Raw genomic sequence first — 21,272 nt, 5'->3', positions numbered from 1 at the left:
AAGATCCAAACATTGAAAAGAATGGCAACACAATTAAAATATACCATCTAACCTAAGATAGGACCAAAATACAAACCATCACATGAAGAAGTAAGGATCTTAGAAAAATTATAATAATAATAAGGATCTCACAATAAATCAACAAATAAAACAAAATGACATATGTGATCAATTCTTCAAAATTAGATTATCATACATGATGAAATAAACTATCAAGTGAGTTTTATAGGACTGCTATATTATTTTTTGAATTCTTTTCAATTTTATATAAGGTTACAAAATAAATACTTGCATTTTGTTTAAATGAAACAACAAAAATTTTACATGAATATCACATCATGATCTCAAACATATTATTTCACATGAATATACAAAGGGACATGCTTGCCCAATTAAGAACAAAAGTTTCCAATATTTCAACCATTTTCAACAAATTGACAGTTAATGTCATGATTTATGTTATATATTTGAAAAAGAAGATATAAACTAAAAATGTATTATTTTGATTAAAAACTAATAATCAGTAACAAAGGCCTCGTTTGTATTCTGATTTTTTAAATAATCCAACAAAATTAATTATCACATCACTTCCTCTTTCATTTATCAAATTAATCGATTCATTAATCAAAATACTAAAATATCTTTATTTTAAATTATTATTATTTATTTTATTTATATATATGAATACCCTTTTAACTTTTTTTTTTTTTTTAAGAAAACATCTCATTTTTTTAAAATCATCACTCATAATTATTATTTTCTCTCTGGTTATTTAAATAACCAAGAAGGAACAAGGAATAAGTCCAAAATAATTACTTTAAATCAATAATAATTTGTTTTAATATAAAAAGTTAGCCTAACATCTAACGTTAATATCCAAAGTCATGACTTAATCTCGAATTTAACAACTTAAATTAATCTCGGGTTGTTACAACTTGATTTTGAGTATGTGAATTGAAATGGAATGCTAGATCAAACATTTTTCAACTTAAGATTCAATTAGAAGAAACTTTAACCCCTCTCTTCTAATTCTCTCCCAAAAGTTATTGTAAATAATCTCATTTCAGTTAATCTTATCATAATCTGGGATTACACTGTGCATAGAGATGTCGAGCCCACCCAACCTAAAGCTGTTCTATTTCTCCCCCAAAAGAAGCTGATTTCTTCGCCATCGTACTAAACCCCATTTCTGATTCTTCTAATGGTGGTATGATTCAGCTCACTGTAATTGTCTCCTCCCTATTCTCATGTATTTCATCAAAACCCATTTTTTAAATCTAATTGCCGGTTTAATTGATAATTCTGGCTACTCTGATTCTGGGTTAGGTTCCTCTCGTCTGTTCCTGTTCCTTTCATGGCTGTCATTGTGTTGCGTTTTCTATGAGAATTGTTACCTGTGTTCTTCATATCTGAATCTTGCCCTTTGAGATTCAATTAGTCCTTATAACGTTTCCCCATTAAATCATTTAGATTTATAATCGTATTTGTTGTGTATTCAACAGGCTGAGCAGGAATTGTTTGATTTCACACTCGATCGAATTCATTTTCCTTTTCAAATGGCAACTTACGTTCCTTACTCCTTTGCACCTTCTGATGTCTGGTCTACACGAAATGGCCAATCTCCTTTGCACATTTCTGTTCGGCTACAATGTTCATTCAATTCCCACATAGTTAACAGCCCGAATCTTCACCGTGAAGTTTCATTGATCAGGGGAAATGGTATTGATGAAGCTTGTTCTAGCTTAAGAAAGGAAGAATTTTCTAAACAACCCTTTATTCCAAATAACTACAATGAGGCCAATATCAAAGTTGTGGGTGATGGAGGTGGAGGTTCAAATGCCGTCAATAGAATGGTTCAGAGTTCAATGACAGGCATTGACTTTTGGATCGTTAATACAGATGTCCAATCCATGAGAATGTCGCCCGTGACTTCTGCAAACCATCTTCAAATCGGAAGTGAACTAACGAGAGGGCTCGGTGCTGGTGGTAACCCAGAAATCGCAATGAACGCAGCAAATGAGAGCAGATCGGTAGTTGAGGAGGCAATTAATGGTGCTGATATGGTCTTTGTAACTGCCGGAATGGGCGGAGGAACCGGAACAGGTGCGGCTCCAACTGTGGCCGGAATTGCGAAATCGTTGGGAATTCTAACTGTTGGTATCGGCACGACTCCATTCTTGTTTGAGGGACAAAAACATAGCGTTCAAGCCCAAGAAGGTGTAGCGGCTTTGAGGGAAAACGTGCATACGTTAATTGTCATTCCTAATGATAAACTTTTAACTGCTGTTTCGTGTTCTACTACAGTAATGGAAGCGTTTAATTTAGCCGATGATATTCTTCGACAAGGAGTCAGAGGCATATCTGACATAATAACGGTACCAGGATTCTTAGAATTAAGAAAAGCTGAAAAAACCCTGTTATAAATTATGGGTTTTGTAAAAGAAAAATGCAGGTTCCGGGTTTAGTTAATGTGGATTTTGCTGATGTTCGAGCTATAATGCAGAACTCGGGTTCATCTCTAATGGGAATGGGAACTGGAACTGGTAAGATTGAAATTGAGATATAGAAGAGAAGATGATTGATAATTGATGTGGGTTTTGTTTGCAGGGAAAAGCAGGGCAAGAGATGCGGCTTTAAATGCGATACAATCGGCATTGTTGGAATTTGGTATAGAAAGAGCGACGGGGATAGTGTGGAATATAATGGGTGGGAATGATTTAAGTCTTTTTGAGGTGAATGCTGCAGCAGAGGTTATTTATGATCTTGTTGATCCTAATGCAAATTTAATATTTGGAGCTGTGATAGATCCTTCTCTAACTGGAACTGGTCAAGTAAATAAGATTACTGTTATCTAAAAATGGTTTAGTTTTGTTCAGGAGTTCAGTTCTTGACTAGAATATCTATTATTATTCAGGTCAGTGTAACAATGGTGGGTACTGGATTCAAGAGGCAAGATGAAACTGAAACTGAAATGCAGGGAGGAGATGGCAACGGGGTTTTGAGATTCCTGATTTCTTAAGAAAGAAAGGCCGGTTTCTTTATTAACATTGTTATTATTATTGAATTCACAACTTTTTGAAAGATGATTGTATGAATTGTTTATATGAACACTATAAATTAGAATTTAGAACACTATCTAGCTTCTAAATAGGTTAGGTATTATTATTATTCTTATGGAGTTGGGTGGGGGGAGCCATCAACAGCCATAAAAGCAGAGCAGCTAAAGAGGGGTCTTAAGAGCCATTTACAATGATCTGGTCTGTCCTTTTCATGTCCCCTTCTTTCACATAGTTGTAAAATGGTTTTTATACGAGTTCTTGTGCTTTATCACTATCACTAAGTTATGAGTCTTGTATTTGTTTTTCAATTAGACATACAATGTTACTGTGTTAATCATATTTTTAGTTTGTATGCTCATTTTGTTCTTCATCATTGAATGAAGTCATCCAATAACAGTGAGGAACCAGTTGCTATACTTTTGTTTGAATTGCTTATTGGAATGTAGTCAAGTCGAATGAGCTTTTCGGTTGTGGAGGTCTCATTGTCGTCTATGTGAGCAAATAGATTGAAGCTTGAACCCATTTACATTTAAGCAACAAACATAGCCCCCACAAAGATATGAAATCAACATTGTTAGTCATCTTGTGGAGCTCGGAACTCTGTAAAAGCGAAAAAACTTGTTGTCATGATTTCAAATTTTCACATCAATGCCATTTAAAAATAAATCTTAGTCATCTCATTTTATTGGAGGGATTGAATTTTGGTTCTCCTCTAAGTAGAAACATCTCATCATAACGTTTGAGATTTGGTTTGTTTGTTTAAGCTTTATCTTCACATATGTCAGTTTTATTGTATTAGATGTTCTATGATTTAATATTTTGTATGTTTAGGTTTGTAGACACTCATTTTTCACCCCTAATTTTATAGATTATTCTTTTAATAAATTTGAGCCTATACAAAAATTTTAAATTCATTCACGGGTTCATTGCACGATTTATTTTAAAGACGATTATTTTTTAGAACAATTGAGTTTTTGGAAATAATTGATTTTGGATTCTTAACAAGTTAATGTGATAATTTGTCTAATTTATAACACTTGGAAAATTATTATACTTTGAATATTCTAGGTAGCATTTAAATTAATATCTTAGATATTTATAAATAAATAAAAAAAGTCATACAAAATATATATTAGATTAGTTATTTAAAATTGTTAAATTAAATTTTGCGATTTTATTTTGAATAAGTTAGTTAGCATTTTTATTATAATCGTTTCTTAGAAGTAGGAATAATTAAAAATAAACTTGCTTATTTGTTTTTTCAACAAAATATTTTTTTGTAGGATAAAGGACGTGTTAAGGGGATAACGGTGCAAAAATAAAAGATAACGGTGCGAGTAAAAAGAGCGCCCCTATGTTAAATAAGAAAAAAATTGCTAAAAAAGAAGGAAGTTACAAGGGAGAAAGATTCAGCCGTGAAGGGCTTGATCATTTTTTTTTAAATTAAAATGACCAAGTATTGCATAATTATTAATTAAAGGCTTAAATCCTATTGGATTAAACTTCACAGTTAGTGACATGTAAAGTAGAGATCGCTCAAATGTATTAAATGGGTCTTTGAGCCCTAGAGTTTCATAGTTTTACCTATAAATACCCTCTTAAAAGTGATCTCTTTTTCACATTCGCCCTTAGGCTGCCCCTTTGAAATTTTCTAGCAACCACCAATTAGATTATTGGTCACAAGTGTCGTTTAGGAATAAAAGAGTTCATCCACTTAAGTCAAGAAAGCAACCATCTTTGTAAGCTTCTTGACTTCACCTTTAGTTTTTGTCTTTTACATAATAATATTGCTTTTTGTTTTTGTTTTTTTTCTATTATGTAATTTGCAAACGCTAATAACATATTTAACATGTAAATAAAATAAATCATAACTAAAAAAAACAGAAAGTTCAATGTAAATAAAAAGTCCTTAACCAAAAAGAAAAAGAAAACTTTTTATAAAATCAAAATCGGCCCTTCAATGGGCCATTTAAAAAGAGACAAAAACTAAAAAAAAGATTATGTTTTGATTAAGTTGTATTTATTCTGCCATGAAAAATATGTAAAAATAATAATTTGGAAATAATTAAAGCATAACAAACAAAAATTAAGAATCTTTGATCCAAAACATTTTTTTTATAAAAAATTAAGATTTAAACAAAAAAATTGCTTTTGTTTGATTTATTTTATGATTGTTAGGAGTATGATTTTTGTATATATAAGTGTTTATTTATACGTTTTAAAACTTTCTGAAAATTGTTTAGGCCATTTGGGATCCATTTGAATCACCAAATTTTTGTTAGATTAGAATTAGATCAAAAAATTGATAGAATAACATTTTTAATTTTATTTATAACCGTTTTAAATTTATGTGCGGGTCAACTCACAATCCGACTTAAGTATTTATTTTCTCTCACATATATATCCAAATTAACCACGGCTCTCGACCTGGAAATTCGGAAACTTTGAAAATTAAGCATCATTATATATATATATATATATATAAATTAGTTAGTTAAAATGTTGAACTTATATTGTTAAGAATGTCACGCGTTCATCAAATTTGGTGTTGATTTAAAATATAAAGTCTTATTAGCATAGTTGGTTAAAAAAATGTATTTTTTTATTATACTGAAAGTTCGAAACATACCTATAATCTTTTTAATTTTATTTTTAACCGTTTTAAATTTATGGGCGGGTCAACCCACGATCTGACCCAAGTATCCATTACTCTCACATATATATATATATATATATATATATATATATATATCCAAATTAACCACAGTTTTTGACTCGGTAATCCAGACAATTTGAAAATTAAGTATCATTATATATATATATATTAGTTAGTTAAAAAGTTAAACTTATATTGTTAAGAATGTTATGCGTTTATCAAATTTGGTGTTGAATTTAAAATATAAAGTCTTATTAGCTTAGTTAGTTAAAGAGTTATACTTGTTTTGTTAGGTTGCAAGTTTGAAAATATATATAGTATTTTTAATTTTATTTTTAACCGTTTCAAATTTATGTTTGCTAGTCAATCCACAATCTGACCTAAGTATCCATTTAATCTCACATATATATCCAAATTAACCACAACTCTCGACCCAGAAATTCGGATATTTTGAAAATTAAGCATCATTATATATATATATAGATAGATTTTTAACCGTTTTAAATTTATGGGCGGGTCAACCCACAATCCGACATAAGTATCCATTTACTCTCACATATATATCCAAATTAATCACAACTCTCGACCTGGCAATCCGGACACTTTGAAAATTAAGCATCATTATATATATATATATATATATATATTAGTTAGTTAAAAAGTTGAACTTATATTGTTAAGAATGTCTCGCGTTCATCAAATTTGGTGTTGAATTTGTAATATAAATTTTTATTAGCCTAGTTGGTTCAAGAGTTGTACTTGTTTTTTATTAAGTTGCAGGTTCGAAACATATACATAACATTATTATTTAAATTTTTAACCATTTAAAATTTATGGGCGGGTCAACCCATAATCCAACCCAAGTATCCATTTACTCTCACATATATATCCAAATTAACCACACTCTCGACCCGGCAATCCGGACACTTTGAAAATTAAGCATCGTTATATATATATTAGTTAGTTAAAAATTTGAACTTATATTGTTAAGAATATTTCGTGTTCTTCAAATTTGGTGTTGAATTTAAAATATAAATTCTTATTAGCCTAGTTGGTTAAAGAGTTGTATTTGTTTTGTTATGTTGCAAGTCGAAACATACATATAGCATTTTTATTTTTATGTTAACCGTTTTAAACTTAAGGGCGGGTTAATCCACAATCCGATCTAAGTATCTATTTACTCTCATATATATATCCAAATTAACCACAGCTCTCGACACGACAATTCAGTCACTTTGAAAATTAAGCATCATTATATATATATAGATTGATTAGTTAAAAAGTTGAAGTTATTGTTTAGAATGTCATGCGTTCATCAAATTTGGTGTTGAATTTAAAATATAAAGTCTTATTAGTCTAGTTAGATAAAGAGTTGTACACTTGTACTTGTTTTGTTATGTTGCAATTTCGAAATATACATATAACATTTTTAATTTAATTTTTAACCGTTTTAAATTTATGGGAAAGTCAACCAAAAATCCGACCCAAGTATCAATTTACTCTCACATATATATCCATATTAACCACAACTCTCGACCCGACAATCTGGATACTTTAAAAACTAAGCATCTATATATATATATATATATATATATATATATATATATATATATATATATATATAGATTAGTTAGTTAAAAAATTAAACTTATATTGTTAAGAATGTTCCGCGTTCATTAAATTTGGTGTTTAATTTAAAATATAAACTCTTATTAGTCAAGTTTGTTAAAGAGTTGTACTTATTTTGTTAGGTTACAAGTTCGAAACATACATATATCATTTTTAATTTTATTTTTAACCGTTTTAAATTTATTGGTAGGTCAGCTCAGAATTCGACCAAAGTATTCATTTACTCTCACATATATATTAAAATTAAGCACAGCTCTCGACTCGGTAATTCGGTCATTTTGAAAATTAAGCATCATTATATATATATATATATATATATATATATATATTGGTTAGTTAAAAAGTTGAACTTATATTGTTAAGAATGTCTCACGTTCATCAAATTTGGTATTGAAATTAAAATATAAAATTTTATTAGCTTGGTTGGTTAAAGAGTTGTACTTGTTTTGTTAGGTTGCAGGTTCGAAACATACATATAATATTTTTAATTTTATTTTTAACCGTTTTAAATTTATGGACGGGTCAACCCATAATCCGATTCAAGTATTCATTACTCTCACATATATATCTAAATTAACTTTAGCTCTCGACCTGATAATCTGGATATTTTGAAAATTAAACATCATTAATTACATATATATATATATATTAGTTACTTAGTTAGTTAAAAATTTAAACTTATATTGTTAAAAATGTTTTTGTATTCATCAAATTTGATGTTGAATTTAAAATATAAAGTCTTATTAGTATAGTTGGTTAAAGAGTTGTACTTATTTTGTTATGTTCAAGTTCTAAACATTCCTATAGCATTTTTTAATTTTATTTTTAACCGTTTTAAATTTATGGGTGAGTCAATCAACAATTTGACCCAAGTATTCATTTACTCTCACATATATATCCAAATTAACCACAGTTTCAACTTGACAATTTGGACATTTTGAAAATTAAGTATCATTTTATATATATATATATATATATATATATATATATATATATATATATATATATATATATATATATATATTTCTTAAATTAAAAAATACATATTAAAGTTGTAAAGTCATTGAAAAATGATATAGGAAAATGGTTGGAAGGATAAATATTAGCGATTGATAATGTGATAAAAGTTAGAAATTGTTGAGATTACTGTAATTTAAAAAAAAAATATTCTAATACAATGCATTGAATACACATAAAAATAATTTTAAATTAATAATGCACAATTAGTTAGTGGTCCCATTTTTTTTTATAAGAGGTTTATTCTTGTAATATGAAATTGAATGTATTGAAGATATAATATATAAAAAAAAATTGTAAATAATTAATTTAATCATTAATTTTATTTTATTAGTAATTGGGAGCATATTATTAGACCGGCCTCACCGGCCGGGCAAGCACTCGGGCAGCCCTCCACATACGGCCCATTTAATACAAACTTAAGTTAATAAATTAAATTTATTGTATATTTAAACAAAATTTGATGTAGTATAATGATTTAAGATAAAAGCTAAATTTTTTTATTTGATTATGAATTTAAATATTATTAACACTTATGAAAAAAAAATTATATTTTTTCCACCCAGATTGGGCACCAAAAATTTGGGAGACTCTACCTATTATTATATATATTGTTTTAAAATTTGTTATTTCAATTTAAATTATTTTAGGCACTAACTTTGATCACTATGTCACATATTTATCATTATAATAATTTAATATTAATTTTATAATTAAAATTTTACACAAATACTGTCAAATGTATAACTTTTTACTTTTATTTTAAAACATTATAAACAATTATTGATAAGCTATTTTACTTTTAATCTCATCTATTTTGTTTAGTTAATTTTGTATTATTATGTTATTGAAAATAGTATAATATTAATATTTTTTTAATACATCAAATTATTTTATTATTATAAAAAATATTAAAAATATAATAATAATATAAAATATAACTATAAAAAGAATTTTAACAATAACAATTAATTTTTTTTTTTTACTATGTTCAAAATAGTATAATATTAATATTTTTTAATACATCATATTATTTTATTATTATTAATAATATTAAAAATATAATATTGATATAAAATATAAGTAGGCAGAGAATTTTAACATAACAATTCAAAAATAATATTTTTAATGTTTTTCTCGAAAAACTATATTATTTTATTAAAAAATTAATTCTAACAACCCCAATTCCCCAAATGTTTCTTTTTTAACTTTTAGTGAAAATAAATAAATGCTGTCATGCTCGCTGTCCCTCTAAGCTTGTTTGATATTTTTATAATTTAAAAGATATATATCTTAATTAATAAAATTAAAATGGGTTACTTTAATTTTTTTTTAAATAAATTATTAAATTATTTTTTATATTTAAAATTAAAATTTAGTCAAACTAAAATAAGAATATTTGTTTTTTTAATTTATTTATTTTGTTGATCCTACCTGACTATAAATAATATTGGCTACCAGTGCCGCCCACAGTTCTTTTGCTACTCTTAGAAATCTCCGCCAAGAAGCTTTCGGAAAAGAAAATCTCACGGTTTTCGATCTTCAGGCGAGTTTTACGTTTGATCTTCCCTCATCTGATGCTTCAATCTGTCTGTTTTTTTATCTGATCGTTTGTTTCTCTTTACTCTTTGCACTTTTGATTCTAGTTTGATGCTGTTTCTCATTTCCTATATAGGTTATTTTCTCGCCAATGTTTGGTTGTTTATATCATCACCTGCGTGTTTTGAATTCGATGTGCCAACAAAAAGATGATTCATTTCTGTTCTTGACTGTGATTTAGATGAAAATCGTTGTTTTCTTTGCTGTCTTTGAAGAAATTCTCGTGCTGATCAACGAAATATGTAGCGATCTCTAAGTAGATCTAAACAATCTTGTTTAGTTTATAGATCCTCACAGATTAATTTCTAATCTGTTATTAATTAAGGGTTTGGGTTCAATTTGCTGATGTAAATGAGTGTTTATTAGCAGTTCTGTGGAATGGGTTTTGCTCTAGTTTCTTCTTTTAAGATTTTGTCAATAATATCAATGAAAATTCCATAGAATTGTCTTACCTGGTAATGTGACTGAATCTTTGAACTGATGGTTTTCAGGAAAAGCATGGCAACAGCAAGTCTACCATCTCAGTTTATGCTCCAAGGTGCTCCCAAGTGTGTGAATAGCCGTGCTTTCCTGAAAGTCCCATCCTCTCTTGGATCAGTAAGGAGGAATGTGTCCAAAAATTTTGGGTTGAAATCTTCAGGAGGGTTCAGAGTATCTGCAGCTGCTTACAAAATAAAGCTGATTACAGAAGAAGGTGCAGAGCATGAATTTGAGTGCCCTGATGATCAGTATATCCTTGATGCTGCTGAAGAAGCTGGAGTAGATTTGCCTTATTCTTGCAGAGCTGGTGCTTGTTCTACCTGTGCTGGGAAAATAGCCTCTGGAAGTGTTGACCAAACTGATGGGTCGTTCTTGGATGATGGTCAGATGAAGGAGGGTTATTTGCTCACTTGTGTTTCGTATCCAGCAGCAGATTGTGTCATTCATACCCACAAGGAAGGTGATCTCTACTGAGTAAGTTAAGCCAGTTTTTGGCTTATGAATGATGATAATTATCTTGTGTTTGTCTGAATTGGAACTTTAGAAAAGGTTGGTTGCTTTAGGTTGTGTGCAACTAATAGGATGGATGGATGGATGGATGGTTGAATTCCTGCATTTTGACTGTTTTGTTTATGGATAGCAAATAATTTGCTGGTTTTCCTTTCTGATATAACTTGTTCATTTTAAAAACTAAACCAACAAATTGGGTTTACCAGAACCCAAACCTAAACCCTAAAACCAAATACAGTAGTTTGGGTATACATTTTGGATTTGTTTGAATTTAGGTTACATTGAACTGCCTTTTTTATTATAAACATTTCAATTTTCTTTTTGTTTGAGAGATTTTCTTACACTATTTAATAATTTTTTTAAGTTATTTTGGGTTGGGTTCAGTTTCATGTTCCCCTAAACTGTTAGTTTTTGTTCTTTTATTTGAACATTGTCTTGGACTTTGACTAGATTCTTCGTTCCAGAGTCCTCCTTAGCCGGAGTGGAGACTTGCTCAATGGTATAGAGTATAACTTTTATTTTAGAACGGTAAAGAGTGAATACTTGTGTCTTCAAAGTTATAGATTCAAGAGAGTCGAATGTAGGAGTGTTCAATATTTGGTCTGAACCGAATATCCGACCGAATTCGAATAAACCGAATTCGAATTTCATTTTCGGTTTTCGAATCGAATTTTAAACCAATTCGAATTCAAATACGGTTTTCGAATTGGTTTTCGAGTTTGGGTTTCAACTCGAAAACCAAACCGAAAACCGAATTCATTTTTTATTATTTATTTTTCCAAACTTAACTTAAGAATAAGTTCAAAATAATCAAATTAGAATATTTTGAATTAAGATTTATAATAAAAAAAACAAAAATATTAGTGGTCTATTGGTAGAATAGTACTCTACCATTGTATAGACCCGGGTTCAATTCTTGGTTGGTACATTTTATTTTGAGTTTAAAATAAAAGAAAATTGAATTCGGTTTGAATTCGAATTATTCGAAGTTCGAACCGAATATAAAATTCGAATTCGGTTCGGTTTAATTAAAATTTATTCGAATTTGGAATTTACGAAAAAAAAATAAAAAATTCGAAGAAACCGAATTGAGGAACTCGAATAACCCGAAACCGAGCCGATGAACACCCCTAGTCGAATGTCAGCACAGTTATGAGTTTTCGAGATAGTCTAAGAGCGTAAACTTTTTTTAGCAAAATAATATTAAAAAAGAAATTATATTAATATTTATATATATATATATATATATTCATACCCACGAGTATATAGTTTTTGTTTAATAAAAATTAGAAATAAATTTAATACTATTATAAGAAATTCAAATATATTATGCACTTAGTGTGAGTTTATCTGGTGATAAAATTAAAACTAAACTTTTTTTTAATGTTTTTATATTTATGATTAAATGATTCTCAATGGTATCTTATTAAAATGTCATTAAAAAAAAATCAAAATCATTTGGAAGAAGAATTTTATAATATTTAGTATATATATAAAATATTTTTTTTATGATTCGAATATTCTAATCAAGAGGCAAGAAAACTGACAAATCGTTCAAACTAAACTGAATATTAAATCGAACCACTTAAATTGAGTTCAAATCGATTCTGATTTGACTAAACCGAACTATACGGTTCAGTTGATCGGTTTGCGGTATCATAATCCGTCGGTTTACCGACCGAACTGAATATACTGATTTTGTATAATACGAATTATACGATTACGTTATTCATTTTCACTATTCAATATCAGTATGCCCAGTCTTATTCGCTGACAGCTCAACTGCTAAAATTTAAGTTTTTATTATTATTAATTTATAATTATACCAATTTTTCATTATTTAGTAATTAACTATTTCTCACTAATTTAAAAAAAATGTTTATACTAAAAAATAAAAAATGGTTATTCATCTTCAACGTCAAAATATTACAATCAAATGTTGTCAAGTTCACGAGTCAACTCGTGAACTCATTCAAGTTTATGATTCAACTCAAAGAACTCATTCAAGTTTATGATTCAACTCAAAGAAAACGAGTCACGAGTTGTAATAACGGTTAGGGTGTAGAATCGGTATTTACTCGCGAGTTGAATCGATCAATACTCCAAAATCAGAAAAATTGTATCGTGCTGATGAAGAGAAGGAAACTTGAGTTATTTTTCTTTACCATTGTCCCTTCACTCTCTTTGAACGTCCTTTTTTGTCCTTCAATAGTCGATTGAGATGGAGAGAAAAAAAAGATGGAGATTTAGAGAGAAGAAGAAAATGGGATGCGGTCGTTGATGAAGATGGGGATGTGGGTATGAGTTAGGGTTTTTAGATATTTATTTGTATATATTTATATTTATAGATAATACTCTAATTAGGGATACAAACTTATATATATTAAAGAATAAGTTATTTAGTTATATTTTAATTTTATTAATATAAATATATAATATTATTATACGTTTTTCTTAATAATTTTTTATATATAAATAATTTAATATTAATTTTATAATTAATATATTTCTAAAGTAAAATTTTACGATTTTACGATTCGATTTTGATTTACGAGTTTACAAACCTCTAACGATTTTACGCAAATTCTCAATTTTAACCGTCTTGATTATAATGTTAATCTCTATTTTTGGTTAAACATAACGGGTTAAACTTAATTTTTTTTTATATATATTATCTTTAATCATTATTTTTTATATTTATATATATAATTATTAAATACTTATATATATATAATATTATATATATATATCTTTAATCATTAATTTTTATATTTATATAATATATATATATTATTTATTTTTATCTATGCATATATATCATATTCTATGTTCTACAACGTGTTACAATGAAATTTTCTCTCAATCATAACTCACTTCGTAATCACAGCAAAAATCGTCGCTTTCGTCTTCCTCTTCCTTAAAGAATTTAAGGATATGATAGATATTTATGGATAAAAATAAATACTAAATATATTATCTATATATTATAGAGATTTAATAATTATATAAATATAAAAATTAATGATATAATCTATATAAGTTATTTAATAATTATATATATAAATATAAAAAATAATAATTAAAAATAATATATAAAAAAAATAATATTTTAAGCTTAACGTTATGTTTAACCAAAAAGTTAATATAAGGATCAGTAGTGACCTTTTAAAAAATTGAACAGACGATTGGTTTAAAAAATTAATTTAAGAATTAAAAGTGAACAATTAACTAACTAGAGTGCCTATATAATTTGCATATATTTTTAGAGGAGTGATATAGAGAGAGAATTTGGTGAGGAAATGACTTAGCATCTAGTTGGAAAATGTAAAAGTGGGAGGAAAGAGAGAAATTATTTGATTTTCTCAGCAAATAAATTATTATGACAAGTTATTCTCTCACCAAATTTCTTCACCAAATTCCCTCACCTAATCATTTATCATATTTTTATCGTATTAAATTACAAGTCAGTTTATACTTTTACGTACTATCATATATTAAATGCATTAAAAACATTTCTTAAATCTCTAACATTTATTTTCACCTATTTATTTTTTATTTTGGAATAACAGATCTAATTTTGTTCTTTATTAATAAAAAAACATGGTTACTCATTTGTTATTAATTGATATATATTTTTTTTACTTTATTGGTGTAAAAAAAAAACATAACGGTTCTAGTCAAATGTTACTGTTGTTGCGTCTTGGACTAATTCAAATTGTTTTTAAAAATTTAATATAGTTTTGACAAACATAATAATACAATAATAATAAGTATATAATAGATTTTTGTTCTATAACTTAAATAAAAATACATATCAAAACAGTAAATATTAAACACATATATATATATATATTATTCTTAATTAATACTGCTTTCTTTTTTTATAAAAGATAATATATATATATATATACTTTTAAAAAGTAAATATTACAGTTCTTATTTTTTTAAATAAATATTAAAGTTTTATTTAAATTAAAAAAAGTTCTTCAATGTTTTTGTTTTTCTATTTTTAAATAAATTATTTATTGCCTAACCAAATCTAATTATCTCTCAATAAATAATAACATTATTTTTCATCAATTAACTTAATTATTATAACCCAAATTTAATTTAAAGCTTTAAAATCTTATTAATATTATTAGTATTATTATTATTATAATATATTAACTGATATTATATTATTTGGAAAAAAATAAATAAAAGTTTTGCAGTTTATTTGTTTGATAGAATATTTTTAATATATATATAATATTTGAGGAAGATTTAATTTGTTGAATTTAATGGAATAAAAAATATTATATTAAATTCTATATAGAATTAAATGTATATATTTTATTTCTAATTTATATTTGTAATATAATATAAATATTATCATAATATTTAATATTTTAGATTGGAAAGGCGAAAAATTTAAAATGTCTATTATACATTTTTTAAAATTTGATAAAATCATTATTGTTGAAATTAATTCAAGATATTAATGTATTGACTAAATAATTAATTAAAAATGATAAAAACAGTTGGATTAACACAAACAAATAAATAATATGAAAATTGACTGTTCATATAAAATAATAATTGAATTTTTTTTTGAAGTTAAATTAGAGTATTGTAAAATAATAATAATATTAACATGAACAATTAAAATAAATATAATAATATATTTATTAGAGTATTTCATCAAACATATTGACAACTAACTAGACAAATTATGATTTTATATCTTTAAAAACAATAATGTAATAAAATTATATTTAATAATTCTAATTTATAGATATTAATCTAAAACTTTTTAGAAAATTGATATAAAAGTAAGAATATTATTATTATTATGAAGGTATATTAATATTTAGACAAAGGAAATTGATATAAAAATAATATAATATTAATATTGTTAAATTAAGGTATTTAATATTTGGACAATATGTTATATACTTTCCATATAAAAAATAATTAATTATATAGAAATAAGAGAAAACCGAACTTCCTAACTTTTCTTATATATAAACCTTAGGCGGAGTTTCATAAAACAACATCCTTCCGAAACCAGAAAAAAATCAATAGTTCCAGGAGCTACAATGACTTCTTTCAACTTCTCTTCTCTTCTTTTTCTTCTCTTTCTTTTGAGTTCGTCTCTTCTTATTCGAATAATGTCTACTAGTGTTGGAATTAACTACGGTCAGATCGCAAACAATCTCCCGTCTCATGACCGTGTAGCTGTCCTACTTAAAAGTCTCAACATCACAAGAGTGAAGCTTTACGATGCCGATCCTAACGTATTGCGTGCGTTTGCAAATTCGGATGTTGAATTTGTAATCGGACTTGGAGGTGAACAACTTCAGAATATGGCTGATTTGGGGAAAGCTCAAGATTGGATTCAACAGAATGTTGTACCGTTCATATCACAAACAAAGATCACCAGCATTATAGTTGGCAATGAAGTATTAGCTGGTAATGATGAACAAGCAATAACTTATCTCTTTCCAGCTATGCAAACTGTTTATAATGCCCTACTTAATCTCGGTCTTAGCGAACAAGTTTATGTCACAACTGCACATTCTCTAGCCATCTTAGCCAATTCATTCCCTCCTTCCTCCGGTAGTTTCAAGTCAGATCTTGCTCAATATCTTCAACCAATTCTCAACTTTCATGCACAAGTTAAATCCCCTTTTCTAATTAATGTATACCCATATTTTGCTTATAAAGATAGTCCTAGTCAAATTCCACTTAATTATGTTCTCTTCGAACCCAATTCAGGATCTGTTGATCCTGTAACTAATCTGCATTATGATAACATGTTGTTTGCACAAATTGATGCTGTTTATTCTGCAATTCGAGCAATGGGTCATAGTGATGTTCAAGTTAAGATTTCTGAAACTGGCTGGCCTTCTAAAGGTGATCAGAATGAGGTTGGAGCTTCTGTTGAGAATGCAGGAATTTATAATGCCAATTTGCTGAAACGAATTCAGGAGAATCAAGCTACTCCAGCTAACCCATCAATTCCAATTGATGTATATGTATTCGCTCTCTTTAATGAGAATCTCAAACCTGGCCCGACATCAGAGAGGAATTATGGTTTGTATTATCCAGATGGTAGACCTGTTTATGATGTTGGATTGCAGGGAATTTTACCACCTTCCATATCTTCATCTTCATCTTCATCTTCATCTTCATCTTCATCTTCATCTTCATCTTCATCTTCATCTTCATCTTCATCTTCATCTTCATCTTCATCTTCATCTTCATCTTCATCTTCATCTTCATCTTCATCTTCACCTTCTATATCTTCATCAAGTATTTATGTAAGTAGTATTATCAATTTTATTAGTGTTCTGTTTATAGCTCATAATTTACTGATTTTGTCCATTATTACTGTCTGAAATGTTGGATTGCAGGGAGTTCTACCACATACTATATCTTCACCTTCAAGTATTTATGTAAGTAATATTATCAATTTTTACTATACTTTTTATAGCTATAAATTTACTGATTTTGTCTATTTTTACTGTCTGAAATTAAACTTACAGGCACTACCAATTTTGATAGTTATCATGGTGCAATGGATAATCATGTTTATGTTTGCTTAACCAATCAAATATTATAGAGGTAAGAAATTGAATTCCATATTTTTTTTTCCGTATATTTCTGAGAATAAGAGTAGTTTAGACAGTAGAATAGTTTAAGGGGTAAAAGTGATTTAGAAGAGAATTAAAGTTACAAGTTTTATTCTCACTTAGAATACCTTAAATGAAAGTGAGGATATTATGGGTTATGCGAATTGTTAGAATATTATGGTAATGCGAATGGTCATATATTCCAACTTATTATTTTATTCAATATGAATGTTTTTTTCATAAATTAAAATAATTGTTTGGCAAACCCTTAGATGGAAAAGTCTCTAATTGCTTCTTTGATGGAGATAATGGACTTTGATTTGAATAAAAAAAACAATTCTAACTTATTAACACACAAGTCCTCTAGATTGTCTTCTAACAAGAATTATAAGCATACGACGTTAATATTTTTGTAATTATTTGCTACAAGGAAGTAACTTATAGCTATATATAAAATGAATCCATGTTCCCATAAGAGAGTTTTGATGGTATTTATAGAGAAGGTAACAAAGGATTGTGGTTGATCCCAAATTAAATTCAAATTAAACCAATATTTTTAATTAAATTCAAATTATGTTTTGATGGATTCCCAATAGTGACATTCTAGCTACCGATTGATTACCTTCAAATTAAACCATATTTTTAAAAGAGTTAATGTCATTTTCAATGTTAGAAACTAGAAATTATGATTGTTTATTTGACTCAATGATAGGTTAGCTAGTTAGTTGTTTTTATTTAATCTGGTTGATGAATGATTAATAATCATGAATCTCCTTGTCACCTCTAATTTTAGTTGTTTTTTTTAATTAGGTTATCTAATTTGTTTTTTTGTTGTTTCTTTATATGTAAGCTTGGATTGACATTGAGTATTGACAAATAATATATATGTTATTCTTGCAGGATATTTAGAAAGGAGATAGTGCAGGTTCATCATATCATCTAGCGACAGATTAGGAGATAGTTTTTCTTATATACCATAGAAAACAATTATATTAAAACCATTGTTTATTTTGATTAATTGATTATTATAAATAAATTTACAAGTTATTTTTTGTTTAGTATGTTTTGGTTAGTTTGATCTTTAATTAAATGATAATTATTCTAATAAAAAAAAGAAAGAAAAAAAAGATGAATTAGTCATGTCTTCAAACAATTTATATTTTTCAATAAATGATGAAATACAATTTTAAATTAATAATATTAATATTAACGTTATTGTCAAGCCCGGAATATCAAATAATCCATTTGCCGGTTCATCAAGTCAACGTAATCGCAACTGATGAAATGTATCTCGGCCCATTTGTCTTCCTAACCCAAGAGGCTTAATCATCCATGAAGGCCCAACCCAAGGAACATTCTAAAAGCCTTATAAGAAAACAGGGCATGCTTTACATTACTACATTTAATGTAGTGGTTAGTAAGCTATTAAGGTGGTAATGACTAGTAATCCATTAATGTGGTGGTTGACTAGTACTTCATTAATGAGGTAGTTGAGTGTTATGTAATTAATGTAGTATTTAGGGATAGCCCTTTAAATACCTTTGAGGTATTACTTTGTAAAGCACCAAGTATTCAAGTGATATAATATTATTCTTTTTAAGAGTTTACTCTCTCTCTAGAATTCTTGTGTCAATTCTATTAAGCGTCGAGTGTTGCGTCGAGTAAGACTGACTAGTTACTCGTTCTTGTGAAGATCGTAACTAGTGCCGCACGGATCGTCAGTGAAAAGACTGAGCCCGTGACAATTGGTATCATAGCTGAAATGACGAAGATCGGATGAAAGTTCAAAGGTCGTTGACGAAGTAGAGAATCTTCCCCACAGGACCGGAGAAGGTGGTAGGAATTCTCGCAAAGTTCAGGCGGGAGGATCCAAAGCTACCAAAGAAAGAGAGAGATCAAGAGACGCTATCATTGACATTATCGCCACGTTGGAGAAGGTATAACTCACTAGGCGTACGGACAAGATAATGTTGGGGATCTAGAGAAACACATTGATGAGCTTGAGAAGGAGAGAGACGAACTCCGAGAAGAAATGTAAGGTGCCCTGTACGAGGGCTTGTCCAAATGTCAAGAGCAAACTAAGATCTTGGAGCAGACCCTCCTTGGTGAAATAAGTACCTTGACCGAGAAATTCGAGGTAATGTCATATAAACTACAAGCCACCGAAGAGGATGTGGCGTTACTCAAGAAGGCGGTTGCACAAGAGTGCGGGCGTACGCCTATAGGAGTCCCCAATCTGACGAGGATAGACGTTCCAAGGCCTAAAGCGTATTTAGGCGAGAGGAATGCGAAGGAGATCGACAACTTCTTATGGAGTCTGGACCAGTATTTCAAAGCACTCGGCCTAGTAAAAAAGGCGAGGAAGATAGATACTGCCACAACATACCTGGAAGACACTACAATGCTATTGTGGAGGCGAAGAAGTAACGACATTGAAAGAGGTACGTGTTCTATTAATATTTGGGAAGAATTTAAGGAGGAACTCAAGAGTCAGTTCTATCCCAAAAACGTCATTCGAGAAGCAAGGGCCAAGTTGCAACGACTCTCACACAGAGGGAGTATCAAGGAGTATGTCAAGGAGTTCATAACTACTCTCCTTGAGATCCCTAACTACTCATACGACGAAGCCTTGTTCGCCCTCACTGATGGTCTACAAATGTGGGCAAAGTAGGAGTTGGAACGGCGTGGTGTCCAAGATCTAAACACCGCTATTTCCGTGGCTGAATCTCTTGTCGAAATGAGAAGGCAAGAGAACCCAAAGTCGACCTATGAGAGGATTGACGAGAGGGAAAATGGTGGAGACCTTTTTTACAGCAATGAAGACCCAACTAAGTTTACGAAGCCCAATGGTAGAGAAGATCGAGACGAGAAACATGGAGAGAGACCTCGGATAAAGTGTTTTTTTGTGAAGGGTCATATAAAGCAAGAGAGTGCCCTATGAAGAACAAACTATCCGCTTTGATGGAGGAGAAAGAATGCCTTCATGATGAAGCTCGATTAGGATCGTTAAATCTCCTTAGTGTTGTTAAAGTAAAGTTTGAGAGCCAAATTCTGCTCGATTAGAAACGGCGACTATTCGTGGAGACAAAAGTAAGAAACCACGTGGTTAAAGCTTTGTTGGATACGTGAGCCAAAAATAACTTTCTAGAGGTAAAAGAGGCAAGAAGACTGGGGATCAGATACACCAAAGAGAAGGGGTGGCTTAAAGCAGTCAACTCGGCACCAAATGCAACTTATGGAGTTGCTCGTAATGTAAAGGTCAACATTGGGGAGTGGACTGGCCTTCTGGATTTCTCCATTATTGACATGGACAACTACAAAATGGTTATTGGCATAGAGTTCCTAAACAAGGTATATTCCTTTTTACTCCCTTCTGCCAATACTATGTACATTCTAGAGCAATAAAATACTTGTACAATACCTTTAACAAGAGAGGGCAAGAGAGTACCTAGGCACCTCTCCGCCATGCAACTCTCAAAATGGGTAAAGAAGACACCTCCAGAAGTTACAACTATCCTAGAGAAAGGTCAGGATGTAATGCCCGCTGGATTACCAAAGAAACCTCACCATAAGAGAGAGGTGGATCACATAAAAGAGTTAAGCAAATGTACTAAACCATCGACGGTGTTTCGTTATGGCATGGAACCTCCCAAATTGGAGGAATTGAAGACACAACCAGAGGAGTTCTTCCTCGAGGAAGGGAAGTAC

General features: G+C 29.1%; 3 protein-coding genes across 4 annotated transcripts; all 3 read left to right on the top strand.

Moving 5' to 3' along the window:
• The first annotated feature begins 1,160 nt into the window (after positions 1–1,160).
• Positions 1,161–3,273, top strand: LOC124920671 (cell division protein FtsZ homolog 2-1, chloroplastic-like). Of its 2 annotated transcripts, none has more exons than XM_047461215.1 (5): positions 1,161–1,207; positions 1,503–2,375; positions 2,453–2,543; positions 2,608–2,831; positions 2,915–3,272. In XM_047461215.1, the coding sequence occupies exons 1-5, from the start codon at positions 1,202–1,204 to the stop codon at positions 3,017–3,019; spliced, it is 1,299 nt and encodes a 432-aa protein (XP_047317171.1). In that variant the 5' UTR covers positions 1,161–1,201; the 3' UTR covers positions 3,020–3,272. The 2 variants fall into 2 exon arrangements, with proteins under 2 accessions (XP_047317171.1, XP_047317170.1); XM_047461214.1 differs by having other exon boundaries at positions 1,178–1,224; positions 2,915–3,273.
• Positions 3,274–9,794: 6,521 nt separating this feature from the next.
• On the top strand, positions 9,795–11,110 carry LOC124920720 (ferredoxin, root R-B1-like). The gene is made up of 2 exons (XM_047461273.1): positions 9,795–9,907; positions 10,452–11,110. The coding sequence occupies exon 2, from the start codon at positions 10,459–10,461 to the stop codon at positions 10,912–10,914; it is 456 nt and encodes a 151-aa protein (XP_047317229.1). The 5' UTR covers positions 9,795–9,907; positions 10,452–10,458; the 3' UTR covers positions 10,915–11,110.
• Positions 11,111–16,028: 4,918 nt separating this feature from the next.
• On the top strand, positions 16,029–17,117 carry LOC124921766 (glucan endo-1,3-beta-glucosidase 14; the record flags this gene model as incomplete). The annotated part of the gene is made up of 1 exon (XM_047462467.1): positions 16,029–17,117. A coding segment is annotated over exon 1 (1,089 nt), but the record flags the coding sequence as incomplete, so codon positions are not given.
• Positions 17,118–21,272: the final 4,155 nt, after the last annotated feature.

The sequence above is a fragment of the Impatiens glandulifera genome, chromosome 1 (assembly GCF_907164915.1).
Source record: "Impatiens glandulifera chromosome 1, dImpGla2.1, whole genome shotgun sequence".
In the NCBI taxonomy this organism is placed as follows: Eukaryota; Viridiplantae; Streptophyta; class Magnoliopsida; order Ericales; family Balsaminaceae; genus Impatiens; species Impatiens glandulifera.
The sequence above is the reverse complement of the archived record's forward strand: the minus strand, read 5'-3'. Positions and strand labels throughout refer to the sequence as shown.